Source organism: Pristis pectinata, chromosome 1 (assembly GCF_009764475.1).
Source record: "Pristis pectinata isolate sPriPec2 chromosome 1, sPriPec2.1.pri, whole genome shotgun sequence".
Taxonomy (NCBI): Eukaryota; Metazoa; Chordata; class Chondrichthyes; order Rhinopristiformes; family Pristidae; genus Pristis; species Pristis pectinata.
The window spans coordinates 53412064-53436413 of NC_067405.1; the positions used below are offsets into that span (position 1 = coordinate 53412064).

The 24350-nt window shown below is 38.7% G+C and overlaps 1 protein-coding gene across 2 annotated transcripts in view; it reads left to right on the forward strand.

Annotated features, from left to right (window-relative positions):
- The window catches only part of LOC127576532 (PTB domain-containing engulfment adapter protein 1-like), a 273626-nt gene that overhangs the window by 213819 nt on the left and 35457 nt on the right, over positions 1-24350 (forward strand). For both annotated transcript variants that reach the window (XM_052027044.1, XM_052027036.1), the window contains 4 exons: positions 6807-6905; positions 11187-11324; positions 12840-12956; positions 15502-15594. In XM_052027044.1, the coding sequence (XP_051883004.1) occupies positions 6807-6905; positions 11187-11324; positions 12840-12956; positions 15502-15594 (447 nt within the window). The remainder of the gene's footprint in view (positions 1-6806; positions 6906-11186; positions 11325-12839; positions 12957-15501; positions 15595-24350) is intronic.

Consider the following 24350-nt stretch of genomic DNA (forward strand, 5'->3'; position numbering starts at 1 on the left):
GGCATCCATAAGTTTAGTGTTGTGATGTACACAAATGCACTCAGCCCAATATGTCTTAATGAGTGCCAGAAGTTCCCATCATGAAGGAAATCTCACAACGTTTGCGTTTAATTTGGGTGCTGTATCAAACGATCTTGTAAGGATAGCCCATTCAGGTTTTTTGCATTGTTTAATACTTAAGGTTATTCTAATGTACACCTACATTTACATTTGTTTGGAGTCCACATTTAGTCATTGATGTTAAACCAATATGGAGCATATTGACCATCAATAGGACACGAGTGCTTGACTTATTGAATTAATTGGTTTAGAGGGATTGGTTACCCTCTGTTGTGGAGCAAAGAATTACTCACATATGTCTGTTCTCAAGTAAAACAGAAGCACATTTATTTGACTAACCTTTCACCCAAAGGGAAGCATACCTACCTTCATTTAGAAAGGCAAAGATTAATCAAGGGCAGTTAGCGTGGATTTTTCAAAGGAAAGAACTTTTTTTTGAGGAGCTAAGAAAGAGAGTTGGAAAAGATAGTTTGTTGATGTGGTCTACATGGATTTGACAAGGCTGGTCAAAAAAGTAAAAGCCTACAGTATGTGATCCAAGGCAGACTGGTGTGCTCAATCCCAAATTTGTTCAGTGGCAGGGAACAAAGACTAGCAGTTGCTGAATATTTTTTGTGACTGGAAAGTTGTTTCCAGTGGAGCTCCTTAAGACTCAGAACTCACTCCCTTGTGTTACATGTTAATTATTTAGACTTCAATGCGGGAAGCATGATAAAGAAATTTGTGATTGACAGTAAGAAAGAAAGATTTAAATTGCAGGAAGATACAATTATTCTGCTCTGTTAGAGTGAAGTCTATGCCCTCTGTCAAATGGTACAGAACTCATCATTTTTGTAGATGCTTAGAGATTAGATAATTACAATTTTACCAATGTCAACCATTCAGCTATCTCAGGAGCACCTAGGGTGACATGATTCCCATTGCATGAGCATGTGCGTGAAGACCACTACATTAGGAGACTCCTGGAATTAGTATTTCTTTGTTCTAGCCTATTATCTCTAATGCAACTGGTACAGAGGTCTGTGGAATGCAGTTTTATAAACTCAGTGGAAACAATACATCAATTCCCAACTATGATGACTTAGGCAATCCCTTGAGATCAAGGATGACTTCCACTCCATTTTGCTGGGTTCTGAGGTGGCTAATGAGGCCAAATGTGGGAACTGCAGACTTCCACAGACAGGGCAGGAAGTGCCTTGTACGTTTGGCAGGTGGATGGTTTGTTAAATGGTTTGCTCCCTCCATCACTTAAGCAGGATGTTGCATTTCTTCAAAGAGACTTTGAGGCACATTTTGGAATCTCTTCCTCTCTCCACTGGTAGTCTTTCCCATGACAGAGTTCAGAACAGAGCATCTGTTTTGGGAGTCTAGTGTCAGGCATGTGAACATCTGTGCAACTTGGTGTAATTCGGGTCTAGATACTGGGGATGTTGGCGCAGAAGAGGACACTAAGATTGGTTCACTCATCCTTCCAGTGAATTCGGAGTATTTTACAAAGACAGCATTAGTTGTGTTCTTCAAGTGCCTTGAGATGCCTCCTGTAGGTAGTCCAGTATTCCGGAGCATGTAGAAGAGCAGGGATCACTGCTGCTCACTAAGCCGTGAGTTTTGTGCAAAGTCTGAGGCCTTTTTTACTTATAAGATCTCTTTATTAGTCACATGTACATCAAATGCACAGTGAAATGCATCTTTGCATAGAATGTTCTGGGAGCAGCCCACAAGTATCACCACGATTCTGGCGCCAACATAATATGGCCACAACTTTCTAACCCGTACATCTTTGGAATGTGGAAGGAAACCGGAGCACCTGAAGGAAACCCACACAGTCACGAGGAGAATGTACAAAATCCTTACAGACAGTGGCCGGAATTGAACCCGGGTCGCTAGTGCTGTAATAGCGTCACGCTAACCGCTACACTGGCCTACTCGTCCATAGACCAAAGGCTGTGTTGGCATAACAGAAGAGAAGCAATGATAAATTTCATCATCAATGTTTGTCTTTACCGAGAGATGGTGGGTTGGTAGAGGACCTTTGTCTTGCTGAAGTTGAGTGCAAGGCCCACTGTCTCATTTGCTTCAGTGAAAGTGTCGTTGATGGCTTTTAGCTCTGCTTCTGAGTATAGGCAAATGCAAGGGTCATCTGTGTACAACAGTTCAACCACTGAGGTTCAGGTAACCTTGATTTTGAAGTGCAGTCACTGTCAGTTGAACAGCTTACTATCACTTCTGAAGATTAGCTTTGCTGCCACAGAAGGTTTGTTCGAGGTGCAATGCAACATTGCAGCATGAAAGATTGAGCTGTGCTATGCCAGCATGCAAGGCATAGAAAGGTATGGTCCTGTTGCAGGCAAATGGGATTAGTTTGGATGGGCAAAAAGGCTGGCAGGGATTGGTGGGCCAGTAGGCCTGTTTCTATGCTGCATGACTCTGACTCATTGACTTTGCTGCCAAAATTGGACACCGGGGGGGGGGGGGGGGGGGGGGGGGGGGGGGGGGGGGGGGGGGGGGGGGGGGGGGGGGGGGGGAAGAAGAAAGAATAAGCAGAAAATAATTTTGTTGTGTTGTGTAAAGTCTTGGCTGTTAGTTGACCAGCTAAATGACTTTGTATCTAGTCAAGAATTACAAAATTATTATTAGAGATGGACCTTGAATTTCATAGTTTCAAGTAATCTCCTAAAACAGATGCTCCGTTCTGAACTCTGTCATGGGAAAAGACTACCAGTGGAGAGAGGAAGAGATTCAAGAATGTGCCTCAAAGTCTCTTTGAAGAAATGCGACATCCTGCTGAAGTGATGGAGGGAGCAAACCATTCAACAAACCATCCACCTGCCAAACGTACAAGGCACTTCCTGCCCTGTCTGTGGAAGTCTACAGTTCCCACATTTGGCCAAATCTTCTATGATAAATTCACTCAGCATAAAACAACAGTACTTGAAATTGAATTGGGAGATAAATGACCTTTTTTTTAAGCAGGTCAACATTCCCTCTGTTAGATGAGTTAGGAAAATAAAACGCAAAGAGTAATGATCTTGGTGAAAGGCTGTTGTATCCTACCTTATCTATGAAGTCCTGTTGAACTTCTGGGCTAGCTAATCCTCTCGTTGTTCAGATCAACAGGAAGACAGATGTTATTAATCAATCAATTATGCTACTGAAGTATAATTTGGTAATTAAAATATAAACATATTATTCACAATTGTTTACAGCTATCCTAAACCATATTGGGAAACCTGCCGTCAGATTAAACATGGGAATTGGAGCTTTTATTTTGCTATGTGATAGTTTTTTTTACTTCTGTTTTAATATGCATTTCAATAAAATAGTACTACAGGCATACAGTTTATTTTTTGTAAGATGTGCTTTTTGAATATGTATGAATACTTTAATAAAACCTTGCAGCCTGTTACAGAGAAATGAGAACACGTAGAAGCTTCTGCATGTTTTAGAAAGTTTATTTTAGTGCTACAGTGTGAGACCTAACCTTGGCTTGGAGCAGGCGTGATGGTTTAGATCGTGCTTGATCTGACCTGCCTCCTGCCCCTGCCATATGGCCAAACTAATCTTCTGCTGCCATGTGGCTTCCCATTACTTCACCCCTTGGTTCTGCAGTCATCCCACAAATAGAGCGGAATGTGAATGGTGACCAGGCCTGTTGCTGTTGCAAGTACCCCTGATCCCTTCAACAGCTTGTTTCACCATTTTTAAATTTCCTGCATAAATGCATATTAAACCATTATTAATCAATTAAAAAAACAAACATACAGAGATATATAAAAATAAACTTGTCTTTAGTTTTCTTTTTAATAAAGATCAGTCGTTACAACCAAATGAAATGAATGAACCATATTCCCGATGCACCAGCTATATCTGGTGTAGATACAAAGTAAGCCACTTACAGAATGAGACTGGACAAGAAGGAGCTTGTGCTTATTATGTATTTTCTGCATGACCGATGTTGGTTTACTTTAATGTGTGTGCTTGAAGCATGAGTAATGCTGAGTAGGGAGAAATACAGAGGGATATGAAGAGCTGCCAGAACACATGAAACAAGTTTATTCAAACAACTAACTACAGTGTCCGTGGGCACATGCATCAGACATTTATAATCCCAGATTTATATTACACTGCTTTTCTATTTTTGAAAAGAAAACATTTTCATATTATTCAGAAATTTACCCTGTTTCAGGTTCTCTGGGTCACTTTCATCTTCTCAAAAGAACTCCTGTCATTGGTGTTGTATCCACTTCTTGACTTGGGGAAGGTGCAGTTTTTTTTTACTCAATTTGGTACATCTGTGTTGTGTCTTCTACATTCTCCTCTTCTGGAATAAGCTTATGATCTCTTTGTGCAGCATACTTCAACTATCACACCATTTTCCCATTTTGAATGTCAGATTTGTCAGATAGTATTGACACTTGAATTCTCATGCTGCTGAATTATGGCTTGACTCATAATCCTGTTACTCTTTCAGCTCTCTCTCTTCCATTACCCTCTCCAGATTTAACCAAATTGAGGTCTATCATGTTCCCAATCTTCTACACATAGTAACTCAGCAGGATCATAACATGTTGTGGGATGTTTTGTTCTGTAGTTTAGCAAATTTTTATAAATCTGCCTCATTATTCAACTTGAGCATCCTTGTAATACTTGTTCCTTCAGTGGTGCTTTGAAAATTCTGCCATTTGATGGTGGATGACATGTGTTTCATCTTGTTTTGTAAAAATGTGCAAATGGAAGTTAAAGGAGCTGTTATCTCAGACTAGATCTATGTCAGAACATGGATTTTTTCAATTTCTTCAATGTACACTTTATTGTAGTGCAGGACCAACATCTTTCATCTCAATCCATTTAGAGTGCTTATCTATGAGTGCTAAGAAATTATCAATTTCTCAGAATAATCAATGTGTATTTTTTGGCCAGTTTCAATATTGTATAGATGCCTTTGCAACCTTGATGATTAGTACACTTACATACCAGCTGTTCAAGCCTTTTTCTAATCACACCAATTTAAAAAAGGCTATTATCTACACAGTCATGAAAACAGAATATTCATTATGAAGGTGTATTAAAATTTGACTTTCAATGCACTTGGTATGACAAGTCTGTGCCATGCCCAAGAATGAAAGTTCTGCAATATTCCCACATTTTGTAGCTTTACCAAATTGCACATTTGCTTCTTTTGAGCTTTGAATTGCATTTTTGTAGCTGCTTGAGCACTTAAAGAAGAAAATTAGTAGATCATCTTGATTGCACAGACAGCATGCACCTGTGCATTGCATCTGTGTGTTACGTCTGTGACAGATGTTCTTACCCACATATTCCTATCCTGCTGTGGAGTTCTACCCTTTATTATTGCTCTGAGATCATACACTCTGTTCGTACTTATGCCCTTCCACTGGTCAAAATTCCTTAGCATTCATCCATGCCGTCTCCAACAATGTTGCTATTTGGAAAAAACAAGCTCAAATGTGAGATTTTGTACTTCGTAACTGTTGAATATTCTTGCTGATTAAACTACAAATAAACTTGTCACACAGTGCACAATGTAAAAGGCATCAAGGTTTTAGTGCCAAGAGGTTCTTCAATAATAACATGTATTTACTAAACATTTTGCCTGACCTCTCATTACGGATTCCATATTTGTTATTCTGGTGTATATTATTATCTCAGAATGCATCTTGCTAAACTTAAAATAATCTTTATGTGAGATCAAGGTTAAAAGCAAGTGGTCATGGACTTCCAGACTGTCCCCGTGAACAGTTTGCTCAACAGATTCCAAGGCTTTTTTGACCTTTCATCCTTGTCACTGGTTTGCAAACATATGTTTATGTGTACATGTCTTCCTTACTTTGAACTCGAAAAATAGCAGCATGTGTAGAGAAACAAAATGAGATGGTGAAAGTTACTAGAACATACGCAACTAGTTTATTTGTGTTTCTAACTACACTACACATTTCATGTATTTTTTTTATATGGCTAATGAATGTGCTGGTGATGATGAATTGCTGCTTCAGTAGCCACATTCTTTTTAATAAAAGAATCACGCTGTTAATTACTCAGTCATTTCTGAAATTCTACTTCTTGCTTGGGGCACTCTGGTCACTATTAATGGTGCCCTTGATTTCAAAAATATTAGAAGGAAGTGTCCTGTTTTATTATGCTAAATACCACTATAATTGTATGGAGTAGGAAATTTGGCAATAAATGCCTCTGTTTTTGGAGTTCGTGGAGATTGTTCTTGTAGTAAATGGTAGAATCTGTTCTGCAATACTGTTGAAAGAATGCTTCAGGAATGGAAAAGTCCAAAATTGTCTTTGTGATGTACTTAGAGCATGTGGGTTGAAACATTCAAACTTTAGATGGGGGGGGAAAAGAGCCCTTGTTTCATGTGGAAATTATGGATACAGAACCATCCAAAGTCAGCAGAACAGAAAATATAATTAAGCAAGTGGCTTTGAAGCCATTTTGATCATCTAAGTTTTGTTTGACGGACATAAAAGAGTTAGTCATCAAGTGTTGCATTTGCTGATATTAATTGGTTTTTGGGACCATTTGAGGTTTTCAGAAATAAAAATTCAATATTTTGAGGATTTAGTGTGCTGTTGCCAATTTAATACAGTATCTTCTTTTCCAGAATATAATTAAGGAAATTTTAATCTTTTCATGTTGATATAAATTATTTTCTAATTTATTATTGTCACAAAACAAAAACTGGAACATGTCTTTTTTTTGTATTTTTGTTTTAGTTTGCAAGACATATAAAAAAGTCAGAAGGTCAGAAGACTCCCAAAGTTGAATTGCAGATCTCCATCTATGGTGTCAAAATTCTAGACTCCAAAACAAAAGTAAGTAGTTCTGTGATTGTTAGCAAATTAATAATTATTAAATTAATTATCTGGAGGAGCAAACTTTATTTCATAGCACATAACAAATTCTCATCAGAATCTGTGCATGTTACTTCTGAAAAATCAGAACTAGAAGACATTAATTTACTGTAAGCAAGCAAGATGTATTCATGCTTGATCCTACTTTTTAAGAAAATGTCTATTAGATAAACAAATGTGCTTGATATACCACCAGTGATCACCATAGCTACTGTACTTTTTCAAAAGTTTCCATTAGATCAGAAAATAGCAATTATAACTCCTGTATTCAAAAAGGGAGATGGGAAGTGGGAAATGACAGGCTAGTTAGCTTAGTGTCTGTCATAGAGAAAATGTTAGAAGCTGTTATTAAAGACATTATAGCAGGGCGCTTTGAAGAATTCAAGGTACTCAGGCAGAGTCAACATGGTTTAGTGAAAGGCAAATAATATTTGACCAATTTATTGTAACTTTTTAAAGAAATTACATGCAATGTGGCAAAAGGGAACAGGTGGATGTACTAATATTTCCAGAAGGCCTTTGATAAATTGCCATATCAAAAGTTAAATAAAAGCTCATAGTGTAGGAGGTAACATAATGGTATGGATAGATTAACAAGAAACAGATTCTTTTAATGAGTGTTTTTCCACAGGATTGGTGCTGGTACCTCAATCTTTTACAATTTATATTGATGACTTGGATGCAGGCACTGAAGGTTTGTCTGCTCAGTAGAAAAGTAAATTGTGAAAAGGACACAAGGAGGCTACAGAGGGATACAGATAGGTTAAGTGACGGGGCAAAGATCTGGCAAATGGAGTATAATGTGGTGAGAGACTGCAAAGCAATCTGGGTGCCCTGGTATATAATCGCAAAAGGTTAGTATGCAGGTAGAGTAAGTAATTAGACAAGTTGATACTATCATCATTTATTCCAAGGGGAATTGAATACAAAAGTAGAAAGATTAACCTTCATTTATATAAGGCATTTGTGAGAGTACATCTGGATTACTGTGTAAGTTATTTGTCACCTTATTTAAGGAAGGATGTTAATGCACTAGAAGGAGATCAGTGAAGGTTTACTAGACCAGCCTTGGAATGGGTGAGTTCCCTTATGCAGTAAGGTTGGATGGGCTAGGCTCATACCTGCTGGTGTCTCATCCTGGAAGTGCCTCTACTCCAAAAGGAACCCCTTTGCCCCATACCACTATTCTGCTCGCCTGTCTTTGCATGCTATAGTGCATGATACATGACCCAAACAGCTTCTTTATTGGCAATCTTTAACCCATTAGGAGATATTACCTACCCCTTCTTATGCTTCACACTGTGTGTTAAAGAGTTCATTTTTAGGGCTAGTTTTAAGTGCCTATTGTCTATTTAAATTAGAGCAAAGGGACTCTCCTCTCAGAATTCAGATGGTCTGCTCCAAAATCTAACTGCACTCTAATGTTTCCAGACTTCCTACATTTGGAGTATCTTTATAAACAAAGTATAGAACTAGTAAAAACAAAAGGCTGGAATTATTTGTCAGTTCAGGCAAAACTGGTGAAAAGATAAATTGGTAATAGGATACACCTTTGTAAAGATCAGCAATGGACTTGCTGGTGGATATGCCCATTTCGGAGAATTCCACAGCATGGGTTGTAGCGCACCCTTTGATGCAGGAGAATACCAGCCAGAGGACTTCTCCACTGCCCTGTTTGATGACTCATGGAAAATACAGGGACAAATTAGTGGGACAGATGGAATAAATGAGTGGGCAAAGATCTGGCAAGTGGAATATAATATGATGAAAATTTGCAGAGCAACCTGGGTGCCCTGGCACATAACTCACAAAAGGTTAGTCTTCAGGTACATACAGCAAGTAATTAGGAAAAACTGATATTGTCATCATTTATTCCAAGGGGAATAAACAACAGCATTAACTATTTCATCTGAAGAATAACCACGTTCCATGAGTATTCTAGGCACTAAAAGTATCTTCCCTTGACCATGTTCTCGCTCATTCCTATCTATCTAGTTCCTCTTTTCCAGAAATGTTATTATGTAAGGCAGCATTTTTGAGTGCTACACAATAGATTTTTATCAGACACAATTGTGAAATAAGATTAGATACCAAGTCCATCAGTACTCCACTTCTGGATTTTTGGTTTGGATCCTCTCTATGTATGTTGCCACTGGACGTGTGTTGCTCTCAAATGGCATAGAACCCTCGTTTGGGCATTATTTTGGGCAACGTCATGCACACTTTATCTGGCCTTAACCAAAAGTTAATGGCTTCCATTGGCATTATATAATGGTTCCTGAACTTACCTGAGCTACTGCTCAGTTAAGGATCTATCTTCTTCCAAGTAGGTTCTTCACTAAATATTCTTAGTGATTGATCCCACCACCCACTCTAGGCCCTTCCTATCCTCTTCTTTAATCCCACCCTGGTAGATTTGTAGAAAAAATCTATCTCACCAGTTATCCCTCCCCTTCCGCACACCTCAAAACCCCTCCCCACATGCCCCCTCAGGAAGGTGGCATCTACCAGGATCTCCAACATCCAGGCCATGCCCTCTTCTTGCTGCTACCATTGGGCTGGAGGTATGGTAGCCTGAAGTCCCACACCACCAGGTTCAGGAACATCTACATTCCTACAACCATCATGTTCTTGAACTATCAGCACAACCCTAATCCTACATCAGCAATGGAGCACTACAGACCATCTCTTGCACTACCATGGAATTGTTTCTGATAGTGTTTTTTTTGCACTAATGTCTTGTTTTGAAGTGGCTTTTTCATTACTGTCTTGTATAATTTATGTTCTGTGTGTTGTCTGAATCTACGTGCCTATAACACTGCTGCAAGCAAGTTTTTCTTTGTACCTGTACCTCACTCTACTTGTCCACATGACAATAAACTCAACTTGACTTGACCAGTATTCCTTCGTCACCATTTGAGACAACCTTTGCCTCTCATAATTTTGTATATTTCTATTAGATCACTCCTCAGCTTCCCAAGCTCCAGAGAAAACAATCCAAGTTTGTCCAATCTCACCTTGTAGCCAACACACTTCAATCTAGGCAATATCCTGGTGAACCTCTTCTGCACCTTCTCAAAAGCCTCCACATCCTTCCTATGCAGTAACCGGAACTGCACACGATATTCCAAATGTGGCTCAACCAATATTTTATACAGCTGCACATGACTTGCCAACTTTTATATTCAAGGTCCCATCTGATGAAGGCGAACATGCCCTATGCTTTCTTTACCACTATATCCAATTGTGTTGCCGCTTTCAGGAAGTTATGGAGATGCACCCCAAGATCCCTCTGTACATCAAAGCTCCTAGCAGCCTACCATGAGGGACCTGTCGGATGCTTTACTAAAATCCATTTAAACAATATCCACTGCCCTACCTGCATTAACCATCTTCATCCTCAAAGAGTTCAATCAAATTTATGAGACAGGACCTCCCCTCACAAAGCCATGCTAACTATCCTTAACAAGTCCATGTTTTTCCAAATGCAAATAAAATCTGTCCCTAAGGATCTTCAATAATTTCCCTGCTGCTGGTGTAAGGTTCACCAGCCTACGATTTCCTGGTTTGTCCCTGTTGTCCGTCTTAAACAAAGGAACAACATTGGTTATGCTCCAGTCTTCTAGCATCTCGCCCACGGCTAAAGAGAATACAAGAGTACATCAGGGTATTGGATCCTGAAGCACAAAAGGTCATAAAATGAAAATTTTCCAAACAATATGGAAGAGAAATTATAGAAAAAAATGAGACTCTGGTTTCTTGAGAGGGATTACAAGTTGAACATGAGAAGCAGCCAGCAGAGGTGGAAAGTTGCATGGCCATTTTCCTGATTCCAGATAATTTTCAAAATTGAGGAAAATTTTCCAGAATGTCCTAAATCTCTAAGTAAAATGTAGCACAAAGAAAATTAATATACTATAACAAAAATATTTTATCATTAGTAATCTTGCCCTGGTGTTCTGTGTTGGAGAATCTATGAGACCGGGATTGGTGGAGAATTATGCAGGAAGATATTGCAGTCTGAGTTGATCATAGTCTTCATAGGTCAAAGTAAGACATTAATTAGAATAAGTTAGCCATATTAATTATATTGAATTAACTTAATTGCAAATGGTCACTCCTTATGAGATAAGTAAGGCTCAATCAGTTAGTAAATATTGCACAGAATTCTTCTTTTGTGACTTGATTTCTTTTCACACAGTTAAAATAATAAATAACAAAAATATTTTCTTTGCTTTGCAGGAAATTCTGCATAATTGCCAATTGCATCGAATATCTTTCTGCGCTGATGACAAAACTGATAAGAAGATATTTACTTTTATTTGCAAGGATGCTGAGTCAAATAAACATATGTGTTACGTGTTTGACAGTGAAAAGTGTGTAAGTCTACAAAAGAGTTTCTACGCCATGCTACTGAGAAAATGCTATGGTGAACATAATGTTGCAAGTTAGTTGTTCAATTCATAAGTGTGATTTCGGATTGTCTCTTTGAATAATCAGGATGTAGAACTGCTTTGATTTCCCTAGAATAATGGATTTCTCCAAGAGTAAGTGAATGCACACACTGTGGCACATTTTCTCCTTCAAAGATCATTCATGTTTTACAACAGGAACAAGATCCATCCCTGAAAATTTAGCGGAGGCATTTTTGTTTTAAAGAGACTTAAAGAGAATTTGCCTTAAAGAGACTACTGCTTGTTTTGTGCTAGAACGAGGGCACGAGGTGCATTGTGGACTTAATCTGTTTTCACTCATGCAGCCGAAATGTCTTTATAAAAGTTGCTTCTTGTTCTAGATGTAAATATGAGCCTCTATGAATTTTGTTTAGGTATCAAAATTGTTGGTAAAATCCAGTGTCAGATACAATAAATCTGATGGTCGAAGCTAAAACTTTAGCCAGCAGAGAGAGCAACATGGCTCTACGTGACCTGTTTGATGCCTGTGGTGGTGTTGCATTGAATAATGGCTCGTGTAGCCTCCAGGGAGTGCAGTGCACAGCTGCTTGGAAAATAGTGGAGAAAGAGAACCCGGACATAAGGCTGACAATTGCTCTCAATAGCTGTGCCATTTCTTCATTGCAAATGTGTTACTGGTTCCTTTGAAACAGGTGGCACAGTTATTCTACTGTGTCAGCTAACAAATCATAATAGATGCGTCTTTTCGTGTAAAGATGGGTGTGAGAGTGTTATAACTTAGCCTGAGCGATCTGCCATTACTTCACTGCTTCACTCCAGCCATAAACTAAATTAGGAAATGTTCTGAAAGGGCAATCTATCATGACGATATTGTGAATTTTTCATTGGCACAGTACCTTCTGGATAAGTTGGTGTTGACAGAGGAGGAAGGATAGAAAAGCTATCCATGTGTTTTCACTGTTATGTTGTACCTAATATTACATCCTGTTGTCTGGTTATTGACCTTTTTTTGTTCCAGAAAATGACACAATGAATTTTGAAGAGACTGGTAGTTAGATCTATTAAATCAGTGTTAAATATTTTCTGCTTTTTTGAAATGGTAATTATGGGCAAAGTCAAAAAATCAGAATTTAATTCGGTCCAGACCAAGTAATTTCCTTAGAAGGAAAACTGAATTTAAATCAAATATCATCAGTTACAGTCCAGTTTATGTGGGTAGAGAAAATGTCACAAATCTGATATTTGGTTTTGTGCACATTACAGTTCCAAGTTTTCTCACTCTGGTATGTGGTCAAAAGATACAAATTGAATAAAACTGGATATATACTGACCAGATGTTTTACAATTCAGATAAATAAGAATGAAGGACCATACATTTGTATAATGTCTTTTATGACCTCAGGATATACTTCTGAAGTACTGTTACAATTGCAGTCTCAAGATCTTGGACAGAAATGAGAATATTTTCAATCTGTTTCAGGCTGAAGAAATAACACTGACTATTGGCCAAGCTTTTGACTTGGCCTACAAGAAATTTCTGGAAACTGGAGGAAAAGATGTTGAGACAAGAAAGCAGATTGCCAGTTTACAGAAACGAGTGAGTTTTAAATGATTGCATAATCTAATTTATTGGACTAGAAACCAGATTCAAGGATTATTAATTGTGAACTTGGAGGTCACTCTCATGATCCTTTTGGACATGTAGTCCCTCAGCAGTAACTTATAATGCATATGTCTACAGAAATACTATGGTGTTATTTATGTAAGTTTGTACACTGACATAGGTTAAATTGCACATAACATTTTTACCAATATTCAGAAATGGATGTCTGTGAAGCAAATTCGATAAGCAATGTAAAAAGCCAAATAAGTTGCACCTTTTAATAGTTTATAAGTTACAGGTTATGATTAGAATTTCTGTTAGTTATAAATAGAAGTCAAATGCATGTACCCAGGTTCTCCATGGTTTATATATGGATAAATCTTTCCATTATTTTGTTTGGGAATTGAGAGGATGTTTGAATGTTCAGGTGGAAACCTCCTATCAGAATCGTACCCAAAATATTCATGTTGGCTTCTTTCCTATATACTGAAAATTATTATCCTGAAAATAATTCTCAGATATTCTTCAAGTTTCTGGCATTTCCAAATTTTTCAGTTTTGTGCCCAACTTAGGGATACATTGGGTCAGATTTTTGTACACGTGTAAATCTGTCCAAAATGACTTAAATCAGGTGTTACTCTCACCAGAATAGAAGTGCTCCATTAGCACTCAGTACTTGCAAGTTAAGTGTTATGTATAATTATTACGATTATTAATAACGGTGGAGATGAATTGAAAATACCCAACTTGTCATGAAGACTTATGGAAGCCTAAGCGTCAGCAGGAAGTAGTGCAGAAGTAGTCTTAAGACTGTTGATTAATGCTGCAGCCTTGCCATTGTCATGGGAGTGCATCCAGCTTGCCAGGAATATACAATGTGGACAAAAGTGAGTCATCATTATTCCCATGATAGGGCATTGGCACATGCCAATACTACAAAAAAAAATGAATAAATTGCCTTCCCATTCTTCTCTTGTTCAGCTATATTAATGAGCATATCTGGTGTGGCTTTGAGTTTTCAGTGTGGTGGCACACCGTGAGACAATGATTTCAGCATATCTTTGATTAAGTGTTTATTTTGCACTAATAAAGCACAAAATACTGTTTCGTGTCAATTATATTTAGGAGGTTTTTTTAGCTAAATGTGGTCCTATTTATATAATATGTCCTGGGAATAATATGCCCGCCAAACACTCTTGTTCAACCAGCATAAAAGGAGTCCTGAAAGACCATATTTTAGCACATAATCGCATAATGCAAATTTTATTGGAATTATCAATTTTTCTTTGTGGGTGCTTACAATCAAAAGTACAGTAGACAAAAACCTTAATGAATAGTATTTTTCCCCCATGTATAAGCATTCAAAAAGTTACCAAAACTATCAACAAAATCAAAGTCCTTTGTATTTGAACTGAAGGTCATCTCCCTTTGGTAGTCACAGTGTAGTGGTTAACATGACTTCATTCCCAAGACTGCAACAACTTTAGGCAGTTTCTGCTACAACCTTGTTACTTAGCATGCACTCAGTTAAGTCTGTGATTTCCTTTCTGGGTCCTCTATGTCTGATATAGAATGGAGACTTCTGGCACATGCAGTGCCCTCCAGTGGCATGCAACACATGCCTGGAGGTCACTCCCATGATTTTTGTGCGTGTATACTTAGCCTGCATGTAGTATGGTAGTCTCACTGCAACAGGCTTTCACAGCTGATGTGAGGCCCACTTTGACATTACTTAAAAGTATCTGCCTGAGTGAGGCCCAGAATGTTGTGTTCAGCATTGGGATTCAGTTCAGGCTGCTTTGGGCTCTTGTGAAACTGAAGTGGGTTACACCACAAGCAACTATAATCCTGAGAGTGATCAGATACAGGTTACGTTTCCAAATCTGAAATTGCAACCCAACATCTCAAACGTGGACATTGCAAAGTTTCTCACTGGGACTGAATTGCTGAGGAAGCAATTAATCTCACGAAACCATTAAAGTGAGGTGAAATCTAACTTGGAGTACTGATTAGTTGAAGGACAGCCATTCAACTGTTACGAGATGCATAGCCCCCACCTCTACTTAACTGTCATCACTCAAGGACTACATTGCAGAACTTAAAGCTGTTACTTGTTCACCCCTTCAATATTACTGCAAATTTTTAATGATCAATATATGGATATATTATTAGTTAAATTCCCTTTGTTAGAATCCATGATGCAAATGAGGTTGGCATCTAAAGTGAGTTTTTGCAAGTCCTAACTAAGTTGCTCAATAGCAGTTTCTGCATGTGCATATACTACTACTTGTATCTCTACACAGAAGCCAAGGAATGTTGTCTTGTCAAACTTAATAGAAAAGTTTGCTGTAGTATCTTCCATACTTCATTTAATAAATATCTTGCCTTTATAATAATAATAATACATTTCATGATTTATCTTATTTTTTTTATGACAAACAGAAATTCAGAAGTCTATTTTATGTACATGGATATGGTTAAACTTATAAAACTTCTGTGAAAGTAATCATGAAGTTTTACAAATAAAATTGTTTTACAGATTCAAGAACTGGAAACGGAGAATATTGAATTGAAAAAGAAAGTTCAGGAACTGGAAATTAAAATAAATGTCAGTCAAGGTCCATCATCACCAGTAAGTACATAACATGTGAATTACCTATTTTAATTTAATCTGTAATTAAGGTGCTTACTATTTGGTAACTATACAACAGAATAAAGGTATTCTAATAAATAAAGCTTCTTTCCAGTGTATTTACACATGGTAAATGTTTTCCAAAACCTGTTAAGTTGTTTTTTGGCTACAGCCCCTGTTTACTTAAGATTGTGTTAAAACTAAGTTATTACAATGATGGATCTATATCTAACATTATTTACAGTGGCACTATTTTGATGCAGTTTATTTAAAAAAGTACATTATTAATGATTACTTTTATTAAATTAACTCATTTCTTAATGTTGGTAAGCCAGTTGGAAAGTATTTGACCTTGCTTAATAAGGTTAATTTAGATGCTTCTGCACCTTTTTACTAATAATCCAAACACAGAAATTGGCCTTTCAGCTCAACTGATTCGTTCCTATGTTTGCAATTCACTCCCAATCTTCCTACTCTGAATCTATCAACATAACCCTCTATTCCTCCCTTGATCATTTTGCCTATCCAGCTTCCCCTTAAAAACTTCTACACTCAGTGAATTCCAGTGCAGGGAATTCTCTATCTTATCACCTCTGGGTAAAGAGTTGTTTTCCTCGGAGTCTGCTATCTGATTTCTTGGTGACTGTCTTATATTGATAACCTCGAGATTTATCCTTTTCTGCAGTAGAAACAAGGTCTCTGTGTCTACTTTATTAAAATCTTTATTAGATTGTGTCACAGCCTCTTTTCATGAGAAAAGTAATCTTCATGCAGTTTGCATATTCTTTCCTGATGATTCTTTCCTACAGTTCCGATACCACCCATACAAATAAATTTGGGATGCACTCTAGTGACCCTTCTAATGTAACAAACAGATGCACTACACTGCAAGTACAGCCTTACCGTGGTTGGATGGATTTAACTTTATTTTTCAAGTCCATCTCTCCAGAAATAAAACTGATACTGGTTTTCGGTATATTGTCTGTTGTTTCTCATCTACCCCATTTTTATTTCCAAATGGCATATGATCTCCTTTGCTTATCCCAATATTTGATTGAACCATTATCCCTCCCATTGTTTATTTAATCTCTTCAGTCTCCTACCCTATTAATGATCCTTTATGTTTACGCCTTGCCTTACACACCCAATTTTTTTGTATTAATATCTGTTACATCTTTAAGCTTGTCCGGTTCTGGAAAAAAGGGTAATTGGCCTGAAATGATGATTGTTTTTCTCAGCACAGTTGCTGCCTGAAAAATGGTATTTGCAGCTCTTTGTTACTTTTACATGACGTTATAAATGCCAGTACAGACTTAGCCACAAAATTATATTTTTGCATCCTACCCAGGTGTACTCCATTTTGCCTGACTATTATAGCTGTTTTAGCTGCCCTTGTGTACCTACAGTATATGTGAAGTGGCAATTCTCAAAATGAATTTAAATGTAATTGTTCTGTGATATGGGCCTCTCTAACTAGGACTGCTCAGTTATAGAGAAAATAAATGAATTTTTTTTCACACTCAAAAGAATGAGTATTAATTGTACAGTTCTTGATGCCTAAAACATTGGTATTTTCAAAGGGAAATTGCTTTTACTGGAAAAAAAGTCATTACTGTTAGTCATTGCAAAAGTGCTTTGTTCCAGGCAGAAGCAACCATGCTTATACACGAATTTGTACTTTATTAAATGCCCACAACAAGTGAAAGCAAACAAAACTAAGTAACACCTCATTAGGGTGCACTAGAAGCAGTCTCGTTGATGCAGACCAAATTTTAATGATTTATGGTTTGGTTGAGAATCCTCCTCTAAAAATCTCTGTGCCTATTTGAGAGATTTCCCCCATTGAAGATCAACCAAAGCAAAGAGAACATTTTATTCTTCTGAATTTGTGTCTGCCACCAATTAGCTTCAATAAATGGCCCAAATATGAAAGCTAGCAGGTCAAGAAGTGAGCATCATTTGTAAGAATTTAATATCACATTGTAAGGTGATGTGGCAGTCGTCATAGACTGACAACATCTCTGAGGGAGTAACATGTTATGAATAAAAGAGAACCTGTAGACGTACTAAGTTGCAGAAGCCATTTGATTATGGTGTGGTGACAAGGCTTGTTGTGGAAAAATTCAAGCTTATAGTGTAGGAGGTAAAGTTTTGGCAAGGATAAGAGATTGGCTGGCTCACTGAAAATGGAGAATAGTCAGAAATGGGATGTTTTCTGGTTGGCAAGACATAGCAAGTGCTGAGATCTCAGCTTTTCATCATTTCTATGAATACTTTTGATATCTTCATCCATGTCATGATTGCACAATTTGCTGATGACACAAAGATGGCGGGAAAGCAAGTTGTGAAGGCTATAAAAGGATATAGATAGGTTAAGTGAGTGGACAGAGATCTGGAAAATAGTCTGGCAGGAAAGATTAAAAAGAAGCATATGATCTAATTGTTGAGACGTGGCAAAAACCTGAGGTAGAGGGATCTGGGTATCATAACTCATTCACAGGCACAGCAAGTAATTAGGAGAGCCAGCAGACTGTGTTATTCTTCATGGCAAGGGGAAATGAATACAGAAATAGGAAGGTGATGCCTCAATTATATGAAGTATCGGTGAACCTTCTTGTTGACTATTATATGCAGTAATATTTTTCAAATAGTGAGAGATTGAGAAATGTTGATGTTCAAGGAAACCTTGAGTTTCCTTGTACATAGGTCACTGAAAGGGTCAATGACAGAGGAAAAATGCCCTAGCATATCAGCCTGTCGTACACCATCCTCACAAACATCAAGGTCTCTCTCACTGATGAATACTGAAGCAAAGTATTCAGTAAGGACCTCCCCTACCTCTTCTGACTGCAGGCACTCTTTTATCCCTGATCAGTCCTACCCTCACTCTAGTCATCCTCCTATTCTAAACATATGTGTAGGACGCCTTGGGGTTTTCCTTAATCCTATTTGCCAAGGCCTTCTCATGCCCACTTCTAGCTCGCCTGTCCATTCTTGAGGTCCCTCCTGGCTACCTTTAACTCTCCAGAGCCCTGTCTGATCCTTGCTTTCTAAGCCTTAAGTAAGCTTCTTTCTTCTTCATGACAAGATATTCTATGTCTCTTGTCAACCATGGTTCCTTCACTCTACCATCCTTACCCTGCCTCAATGGGACAAGCCTATCCAGAATCCCGTGCAAGTTCTGCCTAAACAACCTCCACATTTCCGTTGTGTGCTTCCGCAAGAATATCTGTTCCCAATTTATGCTCCCAATTTCCTGCCTAATAGTATAATAATTCCCCCTCCCCCAATTAAATACTTTTCTATATCGTCTGCTCCTATCCCTCTCCAAGTCGATGGTAAAGGTCAAGGAGTTATGGTCACTGTCTCCAACATGCTGTCCCACCAAGAGATCTGAAACGTGATCAGGCTCATTGCCTCGTACCAGGTCCAGTATGACCTCTCCTCCAATTGGCCTGTCCACATACTGTGTCAGGAATCCTTCCTGGACACACCTAACAAACTCAACCCCATCTATCCCCTTTACACTATGGAGGTGCCAATCAGTATTAGGGAAGTTGAAATTACCCATGACAACAACCCTGTTATTTTTGCACCTTTCCAAAATCTGCCTCCCAATCTGCTCCTCAGTGTCTCTGCTACTATTGGGGGGGTCTGTAGGATACTCCCAATAGAGTGATCACTCCCTTCCCGTTTCTGACTTCCACCCACACTGACTCAGTAGACGATCCCTCAAGGACGTCCTCCCTTTCTACAGCTGTGATACTACCCCTGATCAGCAAAGCCACTCCTTCACCTCCGTCCCTGTCCCTTTTGAAACATCTAAACCCCGAAATATCCAGCAGCCATTCCTGCCCTTGTGACAGCCAAGTCTCTGTAATGGCCACCATGTCACAGTTCCATGTACTTACCCATGCTAAGTTCATCACCCTTTTTCCTGATACTTCTTGCATTAAAGTAGACACACTTCAGCCCATCCAACTGACTGCAATTTTGCCTTTTCAACTGCCTATCCTTCCTCAGTCTTTCTACATGCTGCATCTACTTGTACACTAAATGCACTGAGCTCTGACCTATCACTCTGGTTCCCACCCCCCTGCCAAACTAGTTTAAACCCTCCCCAACAGCACTATCAAACCTGCCTGCAAGAATATTGGTCCCCTTCAGTTCAGGTGTAACCCATCCCTTTTGTAACCTCATCTCTTTCCCTACCTATGTCATTGGTACCAATATGTACCACCACCTCTGGCTGTTCGCCTTGCCCCTTCAGAATGCTGTGGACCCGATCCAAGATGTCCCAGAGCCTGGCACCCAGAAGGCAACATACCATCCGGGAGTCTCTCTCACGTCCACAGAATCTCCTGTCTGCCCCCTTACTATTGAAATCCCCTATCACTACTGCTCTCCTCTTCTCCCCCCTTCCCTTCTGCACCACACAACCAGGCGCAGTGCCAGAGACCTGGTCACTGTGGCTTTCCCCTGGTAGTATCATCCCCCGCACAGTATCCCAAAGTGGTTATATCTGTTATTGAGGGGAATGGCCACAGGGGTACTCTGCACTACCTGCCTATTCTCCTTCCTTCTCCTGACGATCACCCAGCTTACCTGCCTCCTGCAGCTTAGGAGTGACTGCCTCCCTGTAGCTCTTAACTATGTCCTATTGGAAGAGGTGACGCAGACTGGGTTTATACTCTATTGAATTCCTAAGAATAAGAGGCAACCTGATTGAAACAAATAAACTTTGATGCAGCTTGACAGAGTAACATAGAAACAGAAAACAGGAACAGTAGAAGATCATGTGGCCCTTTGAGCCTGCTCCAGCATTCAGTAGGATCATGGGCTGATCATCAACCTTAACACAATATTCCCTTGCTCTCCCAATACCCTTTATGCCTTTTGCGTTGAGAAATTTGTGCATCCCCTCTCTAAATATATTCAGTGACGGCCTCCACGGTCTTTATGATAACAAAATCCAGAGGTTCACTATTCTCAGCAAAGAAATTTCACCTCATCTCAATCCTGAATCACTTGCCCTGTGTATTTGAGATGGTAAACCCTTGTTATACATGTCACAGCCAGGGGAAATATCCTCCCCTCATCCAACCTGTCTATCCTGTCAGAATTTTGTAAACTTCTAAGCTCTAGTGAATGCAAACATAGCAGTCCTGATGCAGGGATGATATTTCCCCTGGCTAGGCTGCCTGTAAGTAGGGGTTGGCCATTCAGGACAGAGGTGAAAACATTTCTTCACCCAAAGGGTATTGCTTTTGTGAAATTCTTTGCGCAAGGTGGCTATTGAAGCTAAGTCACTGAGTATTTTGAAGGAAGAGATTGAGAATCAGGGCATGTAGGATTAGTTCAGGAAAGTGATGCTGAGGTAGAAGATCTGCCATGGTCCTATTGAATTGCAGAACAGGCATGAAGGGCTGAATAGCCTATACCTGCTTCTATTTTTTATGTTCCAAAGTAATTGTCCTTGGTTCTTGGCACCTTGTTGAACTTCGTGTTGAGTTCAGCATTGGAGCACAACCTGCAGTATCATGCTACATTACCATACTTGAATGCAGAGAAACCTGAGTTGCTGTCAGGCAAGTGGCCAAGCGTATCCTAGGAAGTAATGAAGTAATAATGGCAATATTGGTACTTTAGCCATAATTATTATTTCAGATTGGGGCCATGATGTTGTTGCCATTTATTTTATGTACTGCCACAAGATGGCACTACAGCCACCTAACAAAATCATTTGAGCATTTCAGTCAGTTTTAATCAATTATTTTCAATCAGTTTAATGAATTTGAATCTAGTTGCTGCACAGTATTTTTTTACTACAGAGAACTTTCCTGCCGACACTCCTGATATTCCCTATTGCTCTCCAAAATTCAACACTCTCACCATGACTATTCAGCCCCAATTTTCCATATTCTGTATGTAAACTTGGCTTCCTGTGTTGTCAAGTGCAAAGTTCACAATATATACTGAAGATGAGCTGCATTTCCAAATATGCTGTAAATGTAGTGAATCAAATGTACATCTAGTGCGGGGAAGACATTAGCAAAAATATCTATAGCACTTAAATAATTTAAAATCCATTTCAATAATAGAAGGAATTTGGAATTTATTAGGGGCGGGAAAGCATGAAGTTGTGAGTTTGTGCACCTATTATTATGGTTATAAAGTGTTAAATTTAAAGCTGTGATGGACTGCACCATCACCAGGAGAGCCCTTCTATTGAACATGTGCTTCACAATCAGGATAACTTGATGGTACAATTAATTTAGAATTGAAACAACAAATTAAAGGAGGCAAGATTTAAATGGCTAGATAAATCAATAAGGCAAGATAAACCTGATAGAAATGTTCTTTCTCCTTAGTTGAAATCTTAAAATAGAAATTACTTTTTGGTTGCTGTACCATTAACCTGTATATTACAAGTTGAGAAATGTTCATTGTAGTTTTAATATCAAGACTGTTGTGTATTCAGATGAAAAACAAGCAATTGTCCTCTTTGTCCCTTAGATAACTAAAAATAGTCTTATTGGGCTTTTTTTTTTAGTTAACTTTACATTTTGATCTCCTGTTATCCTCCCAACTTTGATGTAAACTCAATAACAGCAAAATAATGTGAATACTATTAATCTGAAATAAAAACAGAAAGTACTCAATATTTTCTGCAGGTCAGGCCGCAAGTGTGTGTGTTTGGGGGGGGGGGGGGGTGGGGTTGGTGGGTGGGCGGGTAGGTGGTGGTGGGGGTAGAATCAGAATTTCAGATCAATGGATTTTGTCACAACTGGAATAAATTGAAAGTTAAATATGTTTTACGATATAAAGAACCAAAGAAAGGGAGAAAAGTCAAAATGAAGGTCTGTACTATGATCTGTGGAGGTTTTAAGTACTTCCTCAGCAGACTACCCTTCTTAATTCGCTTTCATCTTCCTAACGTACACTCATCAGTTCTCTGCTCACTGACCTTCACTGACTTCTTGTTAAGCAAAGTCAGATGTTATCATCCTTGTTTTGAAGTTCCTCCATATTTTTGTCCTTCCTATTTCTACACACTCTGCAAATTCTGTTCCCCTAATTACAGCCTCCTTAGTTTATCCCTAAACTACATTGCTGTTCTTTTGCCAGCCACACCTTCAACTGCCTAGGCCATAAGCTCTGGAATTCCTTCCCTACTTCTCTGCCAATTTCTTGTTTCTTTTAGTTGATCCTGGTAAGCTCCCTGTTTTGACCAAGTTCTCCTGTTCTAATATCTCTTAATTTCTCTTTGACAAAGATCCAGAGGCGTACCTTAGAAGATTAAAGGAGCTATATCAATGCTAGTTTTCTGATGAATTTTGATAATAATTTTCATTGCTGATACTTGCCAGCTCAATATGTCAAGTCGTTAATATGCGGCACTTTAGAGAGGGGAACAATTTCCTTGGGCTAGTGCATAGGGAGAGATCTAGTTCATGGCTTGTAGTGAAGGGCACAATAGAAAACAGAAGGGAAATAAATTGGAAAGCGAAGGATTCATTTCTTCACTCACCACAAGGGAACGATTGACATTAAATATATGTGGATATTTCAGATAGGTGTTATATTAGTGAACGCCACCCAGTGGTGCTAGTGAGCAACAGTTCATTTTTTCAGCAGCATTGACAGAATGGAAGAGTTCTGGTCAAAGGTGGAAAGCAGAAGTAATTATTTTTTAAGGATATTTTTATTAATCACGTACATAAAAACACACAGTGAAATGCATCTTTTTTGCGTAGAATGTTATGGGGGCAGCCCGCAACTGTTGACAAACAGGAGGTAAAACGTGTTGGTAATTGGACAAGAAATAAAAGCTGGATCTGGCGGAGCCTAAATCCTCATTTTGCTATACATTTTCATTCAATCTAAAAACATGACCGTTATCTTTCTCTTTCAAGGTATTTTAATTCTCCCACAAAAATTCAAGTTTCCATCCATTCAATATAAGCCTGAGGAATAATGTCTCGCCTTTCAAATAGATGCTTTATATGTTCCTGCACTCAAAACTAAGTTGAACAGTTGCAGATCGTAACCATTGCATCTATTTTTTGCAATGATTACTTATGTTATTCTGTTATTGTTATATACACCTCCAAAGATCTATTCTTCCACTACCTGTCCAGTTTGCCTTGTGCTACCATCCTTTTTGCCATCTAGTCATTCTTGCTTTACATCCAACTATTGCCCTTTTTTTTGTTTCCCTCTCCTATTTCCTGCTTCAGTACTTGCTCAGAACCTGTTCCATCACCTACTTTTCAATTTGTTGAGAAGTCAGAGTGCTGCCTGACCTTATTGAATGTTTCCAGCGTCTTATAATCTCTGATCATGATGTTCCTTGATGGACTTCAAATGTCTTGACAGATGATAGGAGACTTGACCAGATAAACCAATGGTGTGGGAAAAGAGACCAATGCATGAGTTGTATCTGCAGGTAACAATCAATAGATAAAGGATGAAGTGTACTTTGTTTTCAGACTCACTTGAGAGCCTCTGACCATGCTCTCTGGTGACTCTTCATGGTGGCTGCACTAGTTTTTACCCTGCCCTCTCCATACTGACCAGTTATGGCCAGGATTCTTCAAGTTGTCATTGGGAATGCACAATTTCTTGGGACCTTACTGGACTTTTTTTATTCCATTGGAGCATAGACCTTGGAGCACAGCCTTCAACTGGTAATGTTAAGGCATGCACTCCATGTGTGCTGGTCAGTGAAGCCCATGGGTGTTCACTGCAGTTCA